This window comes from Limanda limanda, chromosome 9 (genome assembly GCF_963576545.1).
Source record: "Limanda limanda chromosome 9, fLimLim1.1, whole genome shotgun sequence".
In the NCBI taxonomy this organism is placed as follows: Eukaryota; Metazoa; Chordata; class Actinopteri; order Pleuronectiformes; family Pleuronectidae; genus Limanda; species Limanda limanda.
Window position 1 is genome coordinate 10,958,260 of NC_083644.1, and position 21,801 is coordinate 10,980,060.

At 43.6% G+C, this 21,801-nt stretch overlaps 1 protein-coding gene across 1 annotated transcript in view; it reads left to right on the forward strand.

The window, feature by feature from the left end:
* The first annotated feature begins 2,392 nt into the window (after window positions 1–2,392).
* Window positions 2,393–21,801, forward strand: part of ptprsa (protein tyrosine phosphatase receptor type Sa) — a 112,014-nt gene continuing 92,605 nt past the window's right edge. The window contains exons 1-5 of the mRNA XM_061077654.1: window positions 2,393–2,407; window positions 4,605–4,645; window positions 5,034–5,056; window positions 6,964–7,109; window positions 9,939–10,080. Of these exons, the coding sequence (XP_060933637.1) occupies window positions 2,393–2,407; window positions 4,605–4,645; window positions 5,034–5,056; window positions 6,964–7,109; window positions 9,939–10,080 (367 nt within the window). The remainder of the gene's footprint in view (window positions 2,408–4,604; window positions 4,646–5,033; window positions 5,057–6,963; window positions 7,110–9,938; window positions 10,081–21,801) is intronic.

Genomic DNA, 21,801 nt, shown 5'->3' on the forward strand with positions numbered 1-21,801 from the left:
TTTATCGTCTATTTTATTTCTAAATGGAACCATAATTTACAAAATAAAAATCATGCTGCATTAAAGAAGATTTGAAATTAGTGATTGAGACCATAAACTCCTTGGAAAATGTTTCTGAAGTTATTAATCAAATGATGAGTCTTTTTGCAACCACTGGAGTCGCCTTCTATTGGACATTTGAGAGAATACTTTTGGAACCCTTAGTCTAAATCCCCTTTTTTTATATACAGTGTACGGTTTCACAGGAACTTTGAGGTAATGCCATGTCACCAAGGTGTTCTACCACTCATCATATCTAGGGGGAGCTGTTCTGAGGTAAAGGTTTCATGGGAAATCGCCCCCACTGCACAGTGATAAAGAGAACACTCATCTCAATGGTCAAGCTTTTGTCGTGTGATTTTACCAGAGACTGAAATGATGATGAAGTGATGATGACTAGAGCGAAAGTCCTTCAACTCGGGAAGTACTGTTTAAATCCCCACGCATCAATGTGTGTCAACTTCATCTGCACAAGTAGTACACACTGAACCACTTAAACTCAAACATTGTGCAAAAGCTCATCTGTTGATAATGTGGTGCGATCTGTGTCATCACTCATTACCGGGGGTTTTAAAAGCAGTTTAAGCCTCTGCACCACTCAACATCTTTCTACCTAGCAATTACTGGCGACGTGGCATGGTTCAAATTTCAGAAAAAGGAAGGTTCAAAGTCAACAGTAACTGGCAGCAGAGGCCCAGAGGCACACAGTTGAGGGAAATTGAAAAAAGAGGTTAATTATGCTCTTCAGGGTTCACACAATCACACACAGCATACCTGAAGTGATTGCACTATAATAGACATTCGCCAGTGGCAGAGGGTTGTTTTATGGCCCGGAAAAACAGGCAAACACATTCGACACATATGCACACACTGTACTGTGTTTGCCCGACACACAAAGACAGAAGCACAAAAATGCACCTCTTTACCTTTCTTACCATTCACTGTGTATCACATTAACCAAATTAATCCATTCGTTTGTTATACTCCTTACAAATCTTCATCTTCAGTCTGAGTGAATACAACCTGATATCTTTGCCCTTTAAGATGGAATGTGTAGCAACTCGTCATTGAATTGTCTAAAAATGACAAGACCTTTGTAACAAATGTAGCTGACTTGTGTATTTGCATAATCCAAAATGTTTGCAACAATGTGAAAACTCAGACAAATCCACATTATTATTCAAAGTGAATGGACGTTTAATTTTTAATTTGCGTCACACCTGCTTTACCTGTGGTTTGGTCCGTCTCTGATATAGCTTCTGGGGGGAACAACACACTGCTAGCTAGCTAAGCAGTTAGATGATCATGATTCTTCACCGCCTGAATAAAACCTCCAATACATAACCTCATCCGTGAAAATGATTTGCACCTCAGTCACGTCAGGTAGATTTTCAATGGCAATGGTGGTGACAACTCCCATGAACCCTAGTGGCCAAAGTTACAAATTGGATGTTTAAATCCATCCTGGATTGATTTGAAGATAAACAAATGCTGATTGTGCTCAGGCAATAAACTCACTCCTGAATACCAGTAGAGGAAAAATAGAAACAACACCGAAAGGTTGTTGTGTTTTAGAAAGCAAGAATGAGATTGAGTGAAAGTGTTTATCATGACACAGCAGAACAGAAAACCTTCTATACATTATTTGTATAAATCTATGGCCTGCAGGAATGCCTACAGAACTTCACTTCTAGAAACACATCTGTGAACCGTGAAGGTCACAGATTTAACCTCTGACATCAGTGGCCTATCCATCCATCTATTATCTATACCGCCTATCCATTGAGGGTCACAGGGGGGGGTGCTGGAGCCAATCCCAGCTGACATTGGACAAGGGCAGTCGCATCAGAATGTGTAACATGTTTGGGGATATGTGTTCTGTGGGCCACTGAGAGGCACGTCTCCCATGTCACACACAACGTTAATGTCTCCCCCGTGGCTTCGACCTTTGTGCAGCTGTAAATACTGCAGCACAGCTGGAGCCGTGGGTCATAGAGGACATTTATAAACTGCTTTATTTGATCTGTTTGGAAATTAATCTATTCATAGATATTGAGCGTGAGGGTAAAATCGTTTTTCGTCTGTCTTGTGTCGGAGTTGTGTTCATCATAGTCTACAATGTAAACAGTGGATGTCCAATGCAGTATCGTTATAGCTGAACGTATGGATCAGAGATGATAGGAAAACATATGTAGTTTAAGGGGATTCTGCAGGACACAGAAAAGTACAATTTCTAAATGCAAACAGGCAGAATGAATGAACCTCTTTAGTAAAAAGGTCTAAATCTTCTATTGTATGTTGATGTAAGCAGAAGAAATGGAAATGCCTCTTATCTATTTAACGGCTACAAATAATGCATGTGACTCATGTTTACACATATTTGTTTTAAAAACTAGAAACCACAAGAAAGTAGAGCAACAGACAACATTTACCCCCTGTCATCTTCTGTCCTCCTCTCTTTTGACCACTGACCTCACCACCTGCACTCCCTCTTCCTCTTCCTCTTCCTCTCCCTCTCCCTCGTGGCCCCAACTGTCTCATTGTAGTTAATTTCATACATTTTTACCTGCAAACCTCTCACTTAAAACCTCACCGATGTGATTTTGAAAACTACATCGAAGACATAATAAGAAAGTCCTGAATCTGCCAGGAGTCAAATTCAGACTGACATGCCAGCAAGAACATTTATTGTTCACCTCTCTCGTCCTATGCAGCCAAAGAAAGAGAGAGAGAGAGAAAGAGAGAGAGAGAGAGAGAGAGAGAGAGAGAGAGAGAGAGAGAGAGAGGAGGGAGAGAAAGACACTGGGCGGATATGTCTAAAGGTCCAGCTAGGGGGGGAAAACGAATCAAAGAGCGCTGGCCTTCAGCAGAACCACTGCCACAGGCCTGCTCTGTGTAAATCCCTCTTCTGTCTCGACAGAGGGCACATTGTAAGAGGAGGTCAAATGCAGAGGAGCTGAGTTGTGTAAAGCCGTCTTGTGCACTTTCAGAATGGAAATGGAAAGTATCAAATGCCAAAAGGCTTCATTGTATGCACCAGATAAAGCAAAGCTGTTCCATGATGCTGGAGAAAAACTGCAGCGCTTATATCATTCCCCAACCGTTACTCCTTCACAGCTATACCTCATGTGAGTATAGATATCGATGTATATGTAATATGTTTTGTTGAAAACATTTTTCCCGTGCCTTTGGGAATGTACCATCCTCACGGGTCCCTTCTACAGATGAAGAGGAGGATTTAAAGAGGGCTTAGAAATATCAATCTATATGCTTTCATGTGACCATCACACAACCGGGAATCGATATTTACGACATTTAAATGATTGCCCACAACACGCCTTCGTCTTATAAAGGTAGGGGAGTTTAATCCCGACCCATTGGCTGATTTATTTGCTCAGCGTGTGGTCTGTCGATGTCCAATACTCACAAGCTGTCAGAAAGACCTTATTATTATCGTGTATGATAGTTCTTTAGGTATTGGCAATATGATAACGTTTTTCAATTGACCACTGTCAGTCCAACAAGCAATATACGTGTGTGTGTGTGTGTAATCTTTGAAAACAACTGTCTGACCCTGGCATCAGATGAGGTATGTCTCTGCTTGCAGATTCAAACAGGTGGGGGGGAAATATGTGATCGGGATACACAGTTTTTGATGTAACTCTCAATTATAAATTATGAATTGAAGTTGCTTTCCGGCCCCAATCGATCGGAAAGCAACCACTTAAAATGGGCTTAATTGTCAATCAGTCACTGCCCTGTTTTTTCGTGGCTGGACATTGATTTAACTCTACACAACAACACAGGCAACAGTCTGAGTCCTGTCAACAGCATCATGGCCGAGCTGCGCTACAGACTTACAACTCTGTTAGTGATTAATCATATTTAAAACATTAAATTGGAACATTTTGGGCCCAGTGGCTGCAGCCTACAGCGCACACTGATTCACTGAAATCGTGGCATAAATCAGGACATGAATAAACTCTGTTTGCCTCTCGTTACGTATGCAGCAGAACAGCCGAATCAAACCGAGAGATACTACGCCATGTAGGCTACTCGCAGTCACGAAATCCAGTAATGGTGAAGGTCGTGTCTGCAGCAGATGAGGTTCTGACTCCTCGGAACATCCTGCACGGATAGCAAAATGCAGCATCTGCCTGAAACGAGTACACTGACCAGTTTCTGAACGATATTTGTTTGCAAGAGAAAAAGCGTGCAGAAAAGTTTTACAGGATTACTCTGTTCGGCGCCGCTGCTTGTGATGGCCTGATATGAGCCTGAGAAGAGGTCACATTGCTAATCCTACTAGCATGAATGTCAGCCTCATTGGGGATATTCTATTCATCAACCAGCTGGAATTGCTTTATTTTTATTTATTTTTTTGAGAAACACCTAGTTAGGCCAAGCCAGTCTGACTCAGGACATGACTCAGCACACGGGCAGGCAGAGGAGACCGAGTGGGTAGGACCCGAACCTTCGATGCCCAGCCAATGCTGTCAGGAGTGTCTCTCAACTCCATCTGCCAGGTCCTGTCTGTAGCTCTCACTTTGAACCAGGCTTTAAAGGTTCCATCCCATCCACTATCTCCACTGCTTATCCTTCACTTGTCAACATCGGGTGGGGGGCGGGGGTGCATCCTGGACAGGTTTGTCCCTACCGGCTTTAAACGTTAATTTGAACCGATGGGTTTACCCAACTGTTTATTGGCGATATACCTGTCTAACCCAGACAGTTTTATTCACATACACCATCAAGGTAATGCTTGAATGCAGAGGAGAGAATGTCTTATTATACCATGCACACGCCTTTGCATTGATGGTACCAGTATCATTAGCCTCATAGTAAGTGTCATGTTTTACCCTTTCAGCTACACATACACCAAACTACACAAGAACAAAAGATGATAAAAGAAAAAATCTGTGCAAGATAAGAGCTCGTCTGTGGCTGCTAGCGTGAAACATGATATTACAGCAGCAGTGGTATTTATTTGACAGCATGTTTTTATCTCCGTCTGATCGCGGGTGGTGTAATGAGCACATTCTCCTACTTTCAGCAATAATCTTGCATTCGCAGACATCTAAGCTTGTAAAATCAAGGTTAAATTTGTCTTCCCCATTGGCACACACTGCAGGAACACGTTTTGTGTGTTGGTTACGATGTGTGTAACCGCTCGTTCTCTAGCGATCCCATTCTACTTGGAGAAAAAATGTTACGGCAAAATGTGAAACCAGCCTTTGAGATTAAACAACCATTAACTAGTTAAGTTGGGGGCGGTGAGTTTGTGTGTGTTGTTGTAATATTTGCATCAGAAATATTTTGGTTGTTCGTTGGGGGCGGTGAGATTAACTTTGCATGCCTGTGCTTTCCCGAGGCGGTACACTCACCCTTCTTCTTCTCCTTTCCCTTGTCTTACACAATTTCTCTTGCCTCGTTCCGTCTAAAGTACCCACTCTCTCTCTCCCTTTACCCGATAATGAATGCAGGAATTCTCCTTCATATATGTGTTTTGCTCTGCCTGGAGACTGGTGTCGGCCCATGGTCCCTTAATTATTAATTTGACGCTATGTGCCCGGCCGTTTGATCATCCACACATTTCTGCATGATTCAGATTTAACGAGTTCCCCAAGAGACTATGTTTTCTTTCTCTCTCCTTATTTCTATCAGGCTTGTTGTCTTTAACTTCTGCGACTAAGCACGAGCACCAAAAGCACCAAAATTACTAACGTTTGATGTACAGTTTAATCACAGGTCACAGTCCCGTGAGTGCATCATTCTTTAGTGTCACACTCAATTTCTCACTTTTGAATGCTTTAATGTCAACGTCAAATAGAAAATTCACTTCTACTGCCTCATCATTTCATTCTGGGGGTTTGTTATGAAACTGCCCGTGTCCAGACTCCATTTCTCTACAGTGCCATATTTCTTTTTATCCACTAGCCATCAGCACTTTGGCACAACATCCACGTATAAACTTTCAAGTCATGATCTACACACAGAACTACACAGCATTAAAAAAAAAAGAAGGTACCAGATGAGGCCGGGCACAGTCAATTTAATTCAATCCGAGGTTGCACCGCAGGGGGTAATTTGCATTGACGGCATGGCCCAGTTAAAGATGCTGAAACGGGTTCAATCACCACAATGTCCATCAAAGACGAACTGTCCTCAATGCGGGACACATGGAATTTGGTGTGGATAGGTGTCCATCTATCCAAAGTGTCCATCTATCCACCTACTGTCTGTCTGTCTGTCTGTCAAGGTATTTATTGAGTCTGTATCCAAAACTCAAACTGGCTCCTCTCTGCTGTGATAAATATGTTAAGACACTAGAAAAGCACTTAGTCAATCAAGTCACTACAAATGGTGCTCACTCATAGATATCGATCCCCTTAATTATTTTCATTTAGGTCCCTGCATTAAAAACCCTATTTCAAAATGTAAAAGAAAAGTAAAAAAACATTGATCGCTATTAAAATTGAGTGTGTTCTTCCCTGATCCAAACCACATCCTTCTGACATGTTTCATTATAATCCCTCCTGTAGTTTTTCGCGTAATCGTGGTAAATAAACAACAAACGCAGCCAAAACAAAACCCTGCGAAATATAAGTAGCTACAGATTTAGATACATTATAGGTACAGAAGGGGTTGCAAGAAGAGGATGGTGTGGATTTGCGTAACACTACATTGTTGTGTGTACATTTGTGTGGATATATATACATGCTCTCAAATTGGAATGTGGACGTCTAGACTTGCATAGATGTAATTACACTCATTTAAGCCTTAGTGCATTGAGAGGAGCAAAGTTAGTTCCAGCGGTGAAACATTCCTCTCTCACTTAGTGCTAATGACTCATTTTCATTTTCTCTCTCTCTCTCTCTCTCTCTCTCTCTCTCTCTCTCTCTCTCTCTCTCTCCCCCTCCTCAGCACCACCAAGGTTCACGAAGGTTCCCGTCGACCAGATTGGCGTCTCAGGGGGCGTGGTCTCCTTCGTTTGCCAGGCGACAGGCGACCCCAAGCCCCGGGTGAGCTGGAACAAGAAAGGCAAGAAGGTCAACTCCCAGCGCATAGAGGTGAGTTCATCCCTTCATGGTTAGCAACAGGTTGTTTGTGCTACTGTGCCGTCATGTGACAAGAGACTCGAGGATATGATGAAAATGTAATATCTCCTTGGTTATTCCAAAGTATATTTTGTATAATTATAAAATAAAGGAAATTAAATTGTTTATTAAAAATCAGTTTCAGTGAGCGTTAAAGCAACATTATGTTACAACACTATACCAGAGGGGGTGAGTCAACTGGGTTCAGAGTGTGAGTGATTAAGCAAAGAAGGTAATCAGTGATTTCTTCTCATCATCCTAAGCATAAGTGATGTTGCTCTAAAAAACATGGCAAACTCTATTTGGAAGTTTTGTGATATTTTGAATGGATTTCTTTATTGAAGACTATCCCTGTTCTTTAACAACTTATTTTGAATTGTGTGGCAGTATAGCTGCTGACTGTCACTCATCTAGACTTGTGTTGCCGGACCTTGAAACCTACTCACCAAAGTTACATAGTGAAAAAATATTTGGTTGGAGCGAATGAAGTGTGAATGAAGGAGACACCGTTCTCTAATGAAATTTAAGCGCTTATTTTAAGGTAAAGTAATTAACCAACTGCAGGACTTGTTGTTCGCACGTCACACTTTTTGGATCCGGAGCCACATTTAACTCGCGTCACACGGTTCACCCTGCAAAGTCCCAGCTAAAGCACGAAGCTGAAATGATTTACTCTTCTTAAACTTGGCCCACGCGTGCTCTTATTCAGCCAAGCACCGCATTCTCATTACATCGCAGTCTTGGGTTGCTTATGGGTTCCCACGCAATCTTTTTTGAAAAGGGTGTTTTCATGTGCTTTCCTCACCCACAGTTTACACAAATAGTCGTGGACAACAGCTACCAACCTTTTCATAGACGTGCTGTGTTAACCTCCAAGTGATCGCGGGTCCACCATTAGCTGCAGCTGACGGCCATTAATACGATTCAGAGCTCCCTCACTCCTCTGACTCTGTCGTTGTCACATTCTTGTTTTGTGCGGCTCTGTCTGTGTGAATGTGTCTTTCTGTGTGTTATTCATGATGTTTGTTGTTAAGTTCTCAGCAGGCGTCCCAGATGACATCTCTAAAAGTCTTGATTGATGCTCAGTGTCTCTTAATTAAAAAGTTGCTTTTGTTAAGGCCGATGGCAGCGCACAGATAGAGAGATGGATTCACACACGTACACACACACATACACACACACACACACACACACACACACACACACACACACACACACACTGCGACATGAAGACAATCACAGGGGAGGAGGCTAAAAAGCAAAAATTACGACAGCATCAACAGGGGGAAAAGCAGCATCTCGACGGAGGACAAAATAAAAGACAAGTAGTGTTTGTACGTTCTCTTCCCTTGCATGCTAAGTGGGAAACAAAGCCAAGGGCGTGAAGCAGCCCGCCAGAACGGACGCTTCTTTTCCTCCGTTTAGCATGAAATAAAAAATTTGTAAAGGGGTTTTGAAGTTGTTATGATTTTTTTTCCTGTTCTACCCTCTAGACAGCTGCTTTGATATCGATCGTGATGCCGTGCTCTGCAGTGTTTTTAGCCTAATTAACAGCTCAGCTCTGAGATGTGCAGCAGGGGAGCAGCGGGCTGCTCAAGACTCGTACTTGTATCTCAAAATCACGCTTTGCTCAGAGATCTCAGCAGTGAACCCTTCGTCGAGATGGTGTACGCTCCTCTGAGGAGGGATGGCTGTTGGAAGAGCTTTGCAGGGAGACTGACAGACGGGCTGACCGTCTTCTCTAACTCTTAAGGCTAGAGCAAAAAACCCTGTGAAATGGCAGGGGTAACTGGTCTAGACATCCCACCATTTAAATTCCACTCATTTGCCAAGTCTTGAGTTTCAGCTTCTTGCTGCAGGGCACATGGCTGTTGATATGTTAGTTTTCAAAGAGATCAAAGTCTCAAAATATGTCAGCGGCCAGTTTCTGAAACAATGTCAGAACTGATCTAATGTCAGTCTCAGCCACTGACGTCACAGCTCACTATTAGATAGCTCTACTGTTTGTAGTGAGGACACTGTTGAAAAAGATTTTGATTTAATTCAAGAAATTGAGTTAATGGCATGTCCAAACTATTTTAAGCAAGATTCTTTACAAAGAAGGAAGGGGCGTAATTACAGATCAAATCTGTCTCTCAGGGAAAAGCACATACCTCCGCCAAGGCCCAACAGTCCCCACAAATTCAATCAAGCTGAATCAAATTTAATTTGAGATGTCAGTCCCCTTAATAGGTCTAAATTATTTCATCAAGATCCATAAATTATTGGGAAATTATGTAAATGTTGCAAAAATGCCTGACCTTGTAATGTTAAAGAAAGTCCCCTGATCTGGGCTCGTCTCACACCCACACTGCATCCTTTCAACAAGTTCTGCCTCCAAACAAACAAACCAACCAACAAAGAAACAGACCGGGGTGAAAACATAACCTCCTTGAAGTAACTCGTGATGAAAACACACAAAAGCAAGCATATCACACATAAAGATATGGGACTGTGTGTGTTTGTGCGTGTGTGTGTTTGTGTGTGTGTGTGTGGTGTGAGAGAGAGAGTGTGCCTTTCCTTAGAATTCTGTATTTATTAGGACCAAAGGTTATAAATCACAAACACAGTACTTTTGATTCAAGGATATCTTCTTGTAACTCACTCTTTGGTTTCCTCTACAGAGAAGCTGACGTCTTATCAACCCTAAATGTGAAAATTGGAAATGAAATTGGTTAACTCTGGTTCTCCATGCTAACACTCACCTACACTATATGTCTAACCCAACCCCTGTTCCTTCACCCCCCCCCCCCCCCCCCACAGACCATCGAGTTTGACGAGGCCGCCGGCGCCGTGCTCAGAATCCAGCCTCTGCGCGCGCCGCGAGACGAGAACATCTACGAATGCGTAGCCGAGAACAGCGAGGGCGAGATCACCGTCAATGCCAAGCTGTCCATCATCCGAGGTGAGTGCTGCATTAATATGAAACAATGTGCACAGGGGGGTAACCACAAGATAAATCATTAAGGTGGAAAACCAGGAGCTCCTCAGGGTTTTTTTTTCATGGTACCTTGAGTTTTTGAACTGCAGTTGCCAGGAAGCGAGGGCTGCACCTTGAAGTCTTTCTATCTATTTTCTATATAGGTTAGGTCAGTTTGTTTATAACTTTATGAAATATTCCCCCTTACTTTCTTTTACCCTTTTTTCAGAATGTACAAGCTAAACCATTAGTGTTACATGAAGCGCCACCAGAGAAGCCAAACTAATTCATGTGAAAATGTGGAGGATTATTTCAGGCGCACTGCACCGCCCTCAAATGAATCACATTCACTCCGAACAGATGGACTGTGTGAAGGCTGTTTATCATGGGTTCATCAGTCTGATGCCACTAATCAACTCCCCATTCATGGACGAGCTGGACCTCTGTTTGCCCGTGATGAAAACCCAAAGGAGCCTTGAATGAAAAATTGCTTGCATATACAGTCGGGGCACAGCGACTCACAGCTGGGTCTGCAAACACACACACACACCATACACACTCTCGTGCACACAAACAGGTGTCAAACGACAAAATTGGATGAGATGTGTCGATGAAATCAATGATGGTTGAACTTTGCGGACCTTTACCGAGAGGCTCCTGGACGCGCTGGTTTATTCTCAGCAAAGATATTACATCATCTGTTGAGCTGTAGCGTAGAGGTCACGGAGGACGCTTATCAGAGGCGAGCAAGCATGTGGTCACACTCTCCCGCGTTCTTTTCTCTCCGTCTACCTGTCTGTCTGCCTAACACAAACACAGACACACACACAGACACACACACACACACACACACACACACTCACACTCAGAGTCTTCTTCTGTTCTCCCTCCTGCCACCATCTGCCATGTTTCCAGGGTTGGATGAAGCTGAGCTATTGCTGACTGGCTGGCAGCACACGAGCGAGGCCTTCCTGGCTGTCAGATGCATGTTGGAGCAGGGATTGGAAGCCTGGCCCAGCAGCCTGGGTTAGTTATTGTTAGCAACAAATCCCCCCCCCCCCCCGCACTGAGAGCACGCTGGTGGGTGCTAGGGGAGGTGTGAGTGGCTCAGGTGTCCTTCAAAAGTTGAAATACATATTGAGACGTGGCACATGTATATATTGAAATGACATGTTTGGTCACATTTGTCACAGGTTTACTTCTCTGCCTGGAGGGATAGATATTAGAGTGTTGATAACTGCATTTAGGGACCAGACCAAATGGACAGGTTATAGACAAAATTTTGAAATTACAGTTTGGCTCGGATTGGGTTGGTCATTGATGATTGCTAGTATTTTGACCTACATGTCTGTCTACATCAGGCTCAGGTCAAGCTCGTTTTAGGCTTGTTTTCTGTCTGACTATGACAGAAAAATGTGACCTGAGACTAACTCAGTCACACTGAATGAGCAGCTTTCAGTTTGGCGCTGTACGTAAGGACTCATATTATTCACAATTCAAATTTTAGTTTTTACAGTGTGCTGTGAAGTCCAGAAAGTCCTTTACAAAGAAACAGTGGGCACACAGACGGACGGAAAAAAACGATATTGAACAAGCAGACCCCTTTTTTATACTACAAGCTCAGACAAGTTCATGTCAGCATGTGCAGTTGTGTGAACACAGGTGTGTGAAAGAGCACAAGCACACGCAGGGTGGTCCACAGGAGCAGGCGGAGGATAAAAAGATATTGGAATCGGCTTGATGAGGTTTTTCCTCGAGAGCCCAGAGGAAGACAGCCGCTCTCCTGCCCAGGCAAGACCCAACGCTGACGGAGGGATGAGAGAGTGATGATGGGGGTTGAAGGTGCAACATAAGCGCCAAAGGAAGAGAGCAGTAGTTTCTCTCAGTTTTCCATCTTTAATGAGGTCGGAGCCCGCTGCATTAACACGGCAGCGTTAGGGAGGATACAGGAAAAGATACAGGCAGAAAACTGGAGAACCAGATTGAAGAAAGATGAAGTTTAATTCACGGTAAATGCAGAAAATGTGGAAAGTGAAGCTGGGAGAAAAAGAATGAGGGTCAATGGAGAGAGAGAATGCAAATAGAGATGCAAGTGGAGCAAACCAGAGGAACAAATCAACCCCAAAAAAAAGAAGAAAAGTTGGCCAGAGATGAAGGCAGACAACAGGGGGTGTTGCGGACGATTGGCATTGTAGAACAGGTGAGGAGGACAATAGACAAACATGGGCTCTTGGAACAGGGGCGTAGGATTATGGGATATGGGACAAGGCACCGGGGACACATCTGCAGTAAACAGAGGGTTTGTGGTCTGGGATGTGGAGAGGCAGAAAATGGGTCGCCACGGTGGGTGACTTGGCCGGAGAGCCGTGGCACGCATTTGCAAGAAAATCCAACTGCACGCACACGCGCAACCCACAGATTCATGTTGACAAATACAAACAAACACACGGGATAACATGCAGCTACACAAACATGCATCACTTATACATCCCAGTAAGGAATCCATGGATGTTCACCAGTTAACAAGAGGTCATGAGAGTCACTGAACACATACAAGGCTGTGGAATACTGAAAGAGTTTACAGCAGACTAAAGGCTTCATCACTTTTCAGCTAACACACACACACACACACACACACACACACACACACACACACACACACACACAGGAGCATGTACCGGCTTTCTCTGTCCTCTGGAGCACTCATCTACCATGAGAGCATGTGGTTACTGCTTGCAGTTTGAAAACAAATTAACAATAACACTATTCACCACACACTCAGACACACACACACACACACACACACACACATATACACATTTACTGGCTAGATCTAGAATGGAACTCAATAGAGCACAAGGCCAAATAGTTTATATGCAGTTGAGCTGCATCAAATTCAACCTGAAGAATGTAAAAAACGACATAATAAAAAACATAATGTTACCAATGCTACCAAGGTTAAAGAAAGGGATGTAAAGAATCCGCCCCCCCATTCAGAAGCACAAGCTGACACGCAGCGCATCATTCCACCATGTTTTGTGGAAATCCTTCCAACGGACAGGGGTGAAAACATAACCTCCTTAGTGGAGGTAATTAATAAATTCAGACATTTATTCATACACAAAAAACAGACAAACCTTCAACCCAATCTTCATAGTTGTGTTAATGCAGTTTCAACTCTTCCTCTGTTGTCCCTGGTGTGTGTTTGTGTGTGATTGTGTGTCTCCGGTGCGTGTGTTGGTGGCAGGCTGCCTTTAGCATCGTCTGTGACACCTCCTTGGCTGTTGCTTCACTGCCTCGGCTGAATACCTAAGACGGGGGCCATCTGGCTGCACTGAGACTTTGCACACAGTCCTCTGGGAGTCCTTGGAGAGGGACTGACAAGTGTATGAAGTGTACTCTTGAGATCTGACACAACTTTACAGCTTGCTTTGTGGTCTTTTTAGTTTTTTTTTCATATCATGGGAATTTGGAGAATCTGCCTGTATTTTCCAGGCAAGTGTATCGAGTGTCAACAGGAAGGCAGCGTTGCCACTGGGAAAGTGTCAGCTCCTGCTGCTGTGAGGGGATCATGGGGTGTTACCCCGGTTTGTGTGCTTGTCTCTGAGACTGCTGCAGTGTTTAGCCCCTGCCATTACTGTTGCAAATAGATTCCCCCCCCCCCCCCCCCCCCCGAGGCTCCCAGAGGAGGGAAAACCCTGATTGATGAGATTTGGTCTGCTGCTCTGTTTTATTTTCTTCAAATGTTGTAAGAGTTGTCAATATGATGTGTGTATCGTGGTGTTAGGGGAACCCATCAACAGGATCAGAGCCAGGCAGAGCGGCTCTCCAGGCAGAATAATCCTGTTGGTGGAGTTCAAGCTGCCTGGTGAAGCCACGGAGCTGTGATCTTTCTTTTTGAAGAAACATTCGCTTAAATCTCTGAGACGTTTGAACTTAGAAGTTAGCAGAGAGTCACCTTTGATACACACACAACCTCACACACTAACACACACACACACACACAGGTGCATGCAATTCAGCTCTCAGGTCTGTCTTACATATGAATGCTTGCCTCATAATACCAGACCCATCCGTGACCTCTTTTTGCAGCTGTGTGCACCGATATGCACACACACACGCACAGACACAGACACACACACACACACACGCAACATGTTTATTTTCGTTTGCCGGTCCCAGCCAGGTGAAACCAATCAAACCTCCTCTTCTCTCTCTCTCTCTCTCATCGCTTTCTCCAAAACCGATCCAATCCTCCTGCTCTCTGTTGGTGTGTGGGTTTGCCAGGTTTCAAAGCCTGGTTTTCATCCACAGCGCCCCCCCCCCTTTCTTTTTTTCTCGTGAGAGCTTCTTGTTAAGTATAATTTTTTGTCAAGCTAAATTTCACGGTCTCTTTCAATGTCTCTCAGTTTGTGTTTGAGATATGGATTGTTTATGTTACTTTACATTTGGTGGGAAAGACAACACCGATATGTTTTACTGTAGATGTATGTTGATATTAAATCAGTGTCACTTGCTAGTTTAAAATAAACTGGAGACTCCACTCGTCTGCCAGAGAGCAACATTGTGCTGGTCAGGTCAGTGCGCCCACTATTACCCAGAGGGCAGTGGGGCAGACATGGTCAAAATTATGAGATGGAGGAAAAAGTGTGGAGAAGAACGAGGGAAGAAGAACTGGAGGAAATGTTCGAACACAATCAATGTCCCAAAGGATACTGGCTCCAGCTTTTCATGGACCATCTACCATTTTTTGGATCTTCTGACCCAGTATCACTCCCATTATGGTCGAGGCTCTCTCCTCTCATCCTCCCTGCAGTCGTTCTCTCTCTCTCCTTCTCCCTGTCTCCACTTGTCCGGTCTCGTTGTGTTTCAGTGGCTGTGAGAAAGAAGGTGCTGCAGTGGACAGCTGCAAGCGGATGGTGATCAATCACTGTGGACAGTCGTTCAGTGATGCGACCATTTCTCCATCACATTTTGAGCAATGGAATACAAATTCACATTGTGATGGAAAACTAGAGAGCATCCTATATAATAATATTTTGCATTACATTCTATTTTAAGGTATAAAACGATTTAAGAATTGGTTAAAAAACACTAGGATGATGACTCAGCTGTAAAGCAAAATACACTAGTAAAATTGAGCAAGATCCCAGCACCAGGTATGAGCTAGAACACAATTATGATCTGTTCTCATCAACACAACTTGTCGTGTGAGTGTGCTGTAGAATGTGATAAATGTGAGATTTCCCTTTGTGTGTGTGATGCAATCTGACTTCAAAACTGGTTTGTGTTTTTGAAAGTCTGAGCCTGAGCTGAGACAGAGAGCAACGGACAGATGAGAGATGATAGGAATATAGAGAGAGAAAAAAAGATTTTTCTCCTTGCTGTTTATTTCATCAGTATTCCCTGTGTGTTTCAAAAAGGCTCCAGCTCAAAAACACATTCAGATTTGTGAAATATTCCCCTCGGGTTTCATTCCTGACCCCTTGTTTTTTTTTATAACCTCTTAAAACTACAGTTTACATTTTCTCGCAAATGCTCGAGAAAGACAAAGTACAAAGTTTTCTTCTTTTGCAACATTTCTTTGACTTTTAGTCTTCGCATTTTTTTTCCTCTTGTCTTTTCTCAGGGTGCTAATATGGTGCCGAAGGGTAATTCTTTCTTTTTTTTTGAGTTTATTTTAGAGGAAAAGGTGAGTCCAGGGCATCGGGGGAAGGCAGGATGAAAAATGTATAAGGCACGGTGAAACATGAGCAGGTGTGTGTGTGTGTATGTGTGTGTGTATGTGTGTGTGTGTGTGTGTGTGTGTGTGTGTGTATGTGTGTGTGTGTTGTGGGGTGTTAATGAAAGAAGGAGAGAAATAGTTTGTTTCCTAGTATGTGTGTGTGTGTGTAAGTATGCATGGGTGACAGCTGAGTGTGTGTGTGTGTGTGTGTGTGTGTGTGTGTGTGTGTGTGTGTGTGTGTGTGTGTGCTTGTTCGAGTATGTGTGTGCTGTAGAGAGAGGGAGACAAAGTTAAGAGAGAGCAAGCCAGGCAGCCGGCAGGCAGGCGGTGGCTCCTCTGTAATGAGACAGTGAAAAAGTGGCAGTATCAGCAACAGATCTGGCTGCTTTTCTTTTTCTCTTCTCCCTTCCTGTCTGTCTGCTTCTGCGGTACAGCCTCTGCCCTCTTCCACCCGCCTCCAACACCTGTAGAGAGAACTAGGAACATATGCAGAAAATAGTGGCAGGGCGGATGAGTACAAAAGAAAAGAAGGGAGATAGAGAAATATACTTATTTGAAATACCAGACTAAGGAAATGGATGAAGAAGAAATAATGACATGCACATGTCTTGTTTTATTTTTGTCGTACTCAAAGATTCAAGGAAGTGAGGCTATTGTTACTTAAGAAGGCGGGTATGGGGACCGGCTTTATATCTGTAGCCTTGAGGCAGAAATCATTGAAAGTCTTGTGACTTATTGAAATGTTGACATCTCCCACATTCAAATGCATCTCGACTGTAATATGTTCTCCTGGTAAACCTTCAACAGTTCACGGTCTTTATTGACTAGCCAGGACAGCATTATTAAACATGCCAGTCAGATGGCCACAGCACCTATATGCACACCAGAGATAAAGAGGAGAAGGAACAGAGGCTTTTTTTTTTTAAGGAAGCCTCAAACCCCCTGACACACCTCATTTGAGTTTAAAGTCCACACTGCGCCCCGGCAGTGTGCTATCTGAGTTGTTTTTGCCCACTGCATTGTGTCTGCAGCTTGTCCCTGATAAACAAGTCAATTCTCATTCCCAAGCAGCACTCACAGCTTCCACCAGTAAATAATACATTTGTTTCGTGCTGTTAAGATCTACACCCATCAGTGGAGGTTACCTGTTCACCGTGAACCTATTTTTGCATGAAGCACCTGTTCTCAGCACTCGGGTTCCAGCAATTTTTCCACTTGCAGATGATAAACCATAGGGTCTCTCTCTGTGTGCAGTTTGCATCTGGCTCCTTCATTTGAGGAGAATTACAAGTGCAGCACATTTCATGCTTTGCTCTGTGATAGTGCCAATGAGGTGCTACTCCTCGCTGTGTTAGGATTCTCTAGCTGTTATTGGTGTTATTGGTGCATGGGAGAGGTCAGGCTTGGCACAAACAACAAATCAATAGTCAAATGTTGACCACCTGCATGGCCCTCATGCCCCTCAATCTTATTGGAGGCTTAAGAAGTTTCGTGTTGTTCTGCTCAGAACTCTTCCCTTTGCTGTCCTGATGTGACTCTGGTGCTTCTCTCAACTCTTATATTGAACTGCTTTCCGACAGACAGGCACGGATATCCAGACATTTTCGTGAATTTTTTTTGGAGGGACTGTGTCGGAGATCGCAAATGGCCGAGTCAGTTGCTTTGGGCATTTTCTGGAACTTTTCCTGCCAGCCCTCCTGTAAAATGTCAGGAGAATTTCCAAGTGATCCCATGTGACAATACAACAGTAAAATGTGCAGAAACTTTAAATCCAGCGAGTGGGCAGGTTGATGAGTTTTTTTTTTGATAAATGGAAGACGCAAACCTGGAGTACTGCTTATATGTCAGGATTAAAAAGAGGCGCCACATGAGGAGCACCGCCCCTCACCTGAATTTAATTCTAGTTCAAACAATCTTCTTCATATGTGAAAGGCAAAGTCCGGAAAATATCTGGACCCAATTTGTGTGTACTTCATGTCTGAAAACAGCTTATCTTAGTTATCTCCTTACCATGGATCATCTCTCTTCCCTCTGTTCCGCTTCATACGTAAATATTAGCATTTGTTATACCTACTCGTCTCCTGCAATCTGTCTTGTACTATTATGGAAAAACATTCTTCTTCCAGAGAAAATTCACCAAGATAAGCATTTATGACGTCTGAATCCTTTCATCCTCAAAACCTTTAATGCAGTAATCGTTTGTGATTGGGGGATGAGGGGCGGGGGGGACCACAAGCTGAGTGGAAGCACAAAAGATAAAGGAGGAAGAGGAAGAGAGAAAATAGGTGGTTCCTGATGGAGCGGGATAAGTGGAAGGAAGTAGCCTCTAGCCACGGGTGGCTGGCTCCTGAACTGTTCGCCATCAATTTCATATAATTCCTGCTTAAGGAGAGTGACCCTGCCGACTGTGGACTTCTGACCACAGCCAATATACAGCACCAGGGTGGAGTAAAGAAAATATAGAATGAAGAGGCGAAAAAAGCAAGTGGGGAGGCAGGAGACTGGCTTAGGTTTGGCCGACTGGTTTATTACTGGCTAGTAAGTCCATATAAATGGATCCTTTGTCACAGCAATGAGATGGCCTGAGTAAATTGGCCATCTCCTTGGCCATTGAGACTAAATTGAGAGATTAGTGTCTCTGAGACGTTTTTACAATGAAAAGTGTTCACTGGTTTGATTCACCTGGTGATTCAGCCTGTGGCAGAAACAACCATTTCCTCCCATATTAGATCATTTCCATCTGTTCTTTTTCTCTGCTTCTCTCAAACAGCCATTGTCCATGCCTGGAACCTGAAACAATGAAAATAATTTTTTTGGTATACGTCCATTAATATGTAGAAATGCACATGTAATTCAATGCGAATCAGTTGTGAAATTAGAGGTTGGATTTCCTGCATCTGGTTCCCAGTTAAAGCTCCCCGGCTGCACTCCCTTCTATAATGCCTCCTTGTCATTATATCTCATTAAATCTCTGCCAGTATTTTGGTGTCATGGGATTCTGCTGGATAACTGAAAAAATGTAAATCAGTTCCCCTGCAATTCTGGTCAAGCAGATACTCATAGAAATGTGCAGTTGGACAATTGGTCCATCTGGTCATGAGATTGCTCATAATGTCATGCGTAATTCATTTAGGAAGAAAACAAAACGAACATACTAATATGAATCATAGTATTTGCATTTTGGAATATTATACTTGAAAAATAAACATGTAGAAGGTGATAAAACATGGAAGTGAATACAATGATTACGTGCAGAAATATAATGCAAACAATTGTAGGGTGAGGGTTACTGTTTGCTCGACACGCAGACAATAACAGTGTTTCCTGTGGAAATGGCCTGACTGGCGACCTTTGGAGTGGTCCAGCTCATGCATAAGGAAGAGCAAGGGGATATGGCCTGGACCACCAGCTTCATGCATATCCATGAGCCTCTCGCCCAGGTGACTGGAGGTGTACCACACAGAGGGTACGCTGTGAGCCCTGCAGGATCAGAAGAGCTCACATGACTTCGTGCCATGCATAGGCCACCTGTGGAAAATCTATGAAAATCTTTACATGCAGTATGGCTACTAGTATTTCTTCTATGTGAGGCACACACATCAGCTAAGATAGAGGAGCCTTATACTTTGGCAAATTAATATTTCTAGACCCTTGTAGCTCTTGGTGAGGTATAAGGACAAGTTCGATTGTATTTATGAGGAAAATAGCATTCGGAGTCAGGCCAGTTGGAAGATGCAGGATTTCTTTGTGATTACAAAGCTTTTGTTCTGGAGTGCGGCCCAGATCCACCTGGACTGAACAGCAGCTGGTCGGTCTCCACACTATTGTGCTCCTGACATGTGTTGCGCTAGCTCATCAACCCCTTTGCCACCAAAATCGTAGACCCCCATTTTCTGCCATGCCCTTCCATCGAAGTACTCTGAGTTTGCATCACGTCTCTGTGTGAATGAGGTTGTTACAGCCGAAGGGAACATTTGTTTGAGCACAATGCGTACTGTATGTGTTTTTCCTCATATTGTCATTTTCTGAAGGCACCTTCCATCTTGATAGAGAATTGTGTTTAACCACTCTCCAATTGCTCTGTCAAATGCTGCTACAGCAAGAAATGACGGGGAAATTGTGGCTGTGGTCCTCTTTGTCAACCCCCCCTTAGCTTATCAGCATTCTGCCCACAACCTCTCGGCATCGTCATCTTTTTAAGTGACTTATTTATCCAGCACTACGACTTATCTTCCCCTGGTGAGGGGCACGTTCTCTGTGACCCTTGCTGCTCGTCGTCTTTACGTAGCGAAGTGACATCGAGCGATTACCCGGCCGTCGTCTAGCTAGCCCCCTCTGCTCATTTATATCCCCCACATATTCATGATTGTCGTTCTTCCCACAAAAGGTGCCTCCAAACCTGTCATTAGCAGCTTAATTGCACTAAGCTAATGGCCCACAAAGTCTTTGACTTCGCTCCCCAGACCCACCCATCCGCCGGTCTCCAAACCCTTCAGTTACTGCCAGTCTTTGTTTGGGGGGGGCTGGCGTTCGTTTTGGTTAGATTAGTTGCTTTGGCAGGAATGGTATGGTGCAGCAGCTCAATGCATTGTTGTTTTGGACGCTTGGTGCTAAGCAGGCTTAGAGAGTCCCTGCTCCACCAAGTCTTGATTCTCTGGCGCAGAGAAGCCCTGTTCGCATATATCTTCTCAAACCCAAGACTTTATAATTGCTGAAGTTACAAATATATGTGTAAAGCAGTGATTTTATCAATGAGATGAAGTACCCCCATTTTCCAACATGACAGTGCTTTTTTTAATGGGTCACATTTTCCCCACACTCAGCACTGATGAAGAATATTCACATTAGGGATAATTAGAATTCTTATTGATCGACAGTTAAAATGATAAATTATAAAACTTGCTTCGCCATTGTACACCTCCGACTTGACCGCCTAATGCTGCAGCACAAGAGCACCCCGCAGTGCACTTCCTCATTAGGTGTAATAAAAAATCATGCTGCATACCTACATCATCAGACAGGATTCAAGCTATTTTGGTCTTGTAAAAAGCTGCACAAATTAAGTTTTGCCCTTCATGTCTTTTATGAAACCCGGCATTGTCTCAGTAACTGTACTTTTTTTGTGAACACATTTAATTTCTTACTTTTTCTTTGTTCATGAATACAGACGGCTGTGTATGATGTCTAAGAAAAACATAGAACCTTGAAGAATCTGCATCTTTGATATGGCTGCCTAAAATTTAAAGTTACAAAATACTTCAACGTCCTCAGAATATTCAATTTTTTCAGAATGTTCATATTTGAGTGTAGTAGATGGCATGCATGAACAGGGCTAAACATGTCTATAATACCTCAGCCTACCTTGGTTTAAGGTTGCCATAGGTTGTAGGAGAATAACGCTAAGCTCTCGTGATTAAATGAGATGATCAATATCACATTCGGCACAGCTCTCAACTCAAAACAATTTAGGCATTTCCCATTTGAAAAGGTCTGCACGTTGTGGTAAACTGACGTCAGGTTTCAAGGTGCCCACCTCACACAGTCCCGCCCTCCCACCCACACACACACACACACACACACACACACACACACACACACACTTACATTACAGAACCGCACACTCAAAGCCACCCACCACTAAACTAGACCTGACTGGTTGACGTTTCTCCACAGTGAGGCACTTCCTTTAATGGCCCCGGCCTCATCTCCTGTCTCCCCTGGAGTTCGCCTGTCTTACCCTGGACGCCTCAGGAGTCTGACAAGAAAGAGAGGGAGAGAGAGAGAGCGAGAGGGGGAGGAAACTCGATAAACTTCCACCGGCTAAGATGGATAAACAGATTTTTTTACCTCCCCCCCCCGTCTTGTGTTTTTTATTTTTCACCCCACCTCTCTTACGATCCCCTGCCCCTCAGAGGCAGGGGATCGTAAGAGCTGTCCTCTGCAATTACTCCCCTCTCTTGTCTGCGCCGTGTCTATCACGG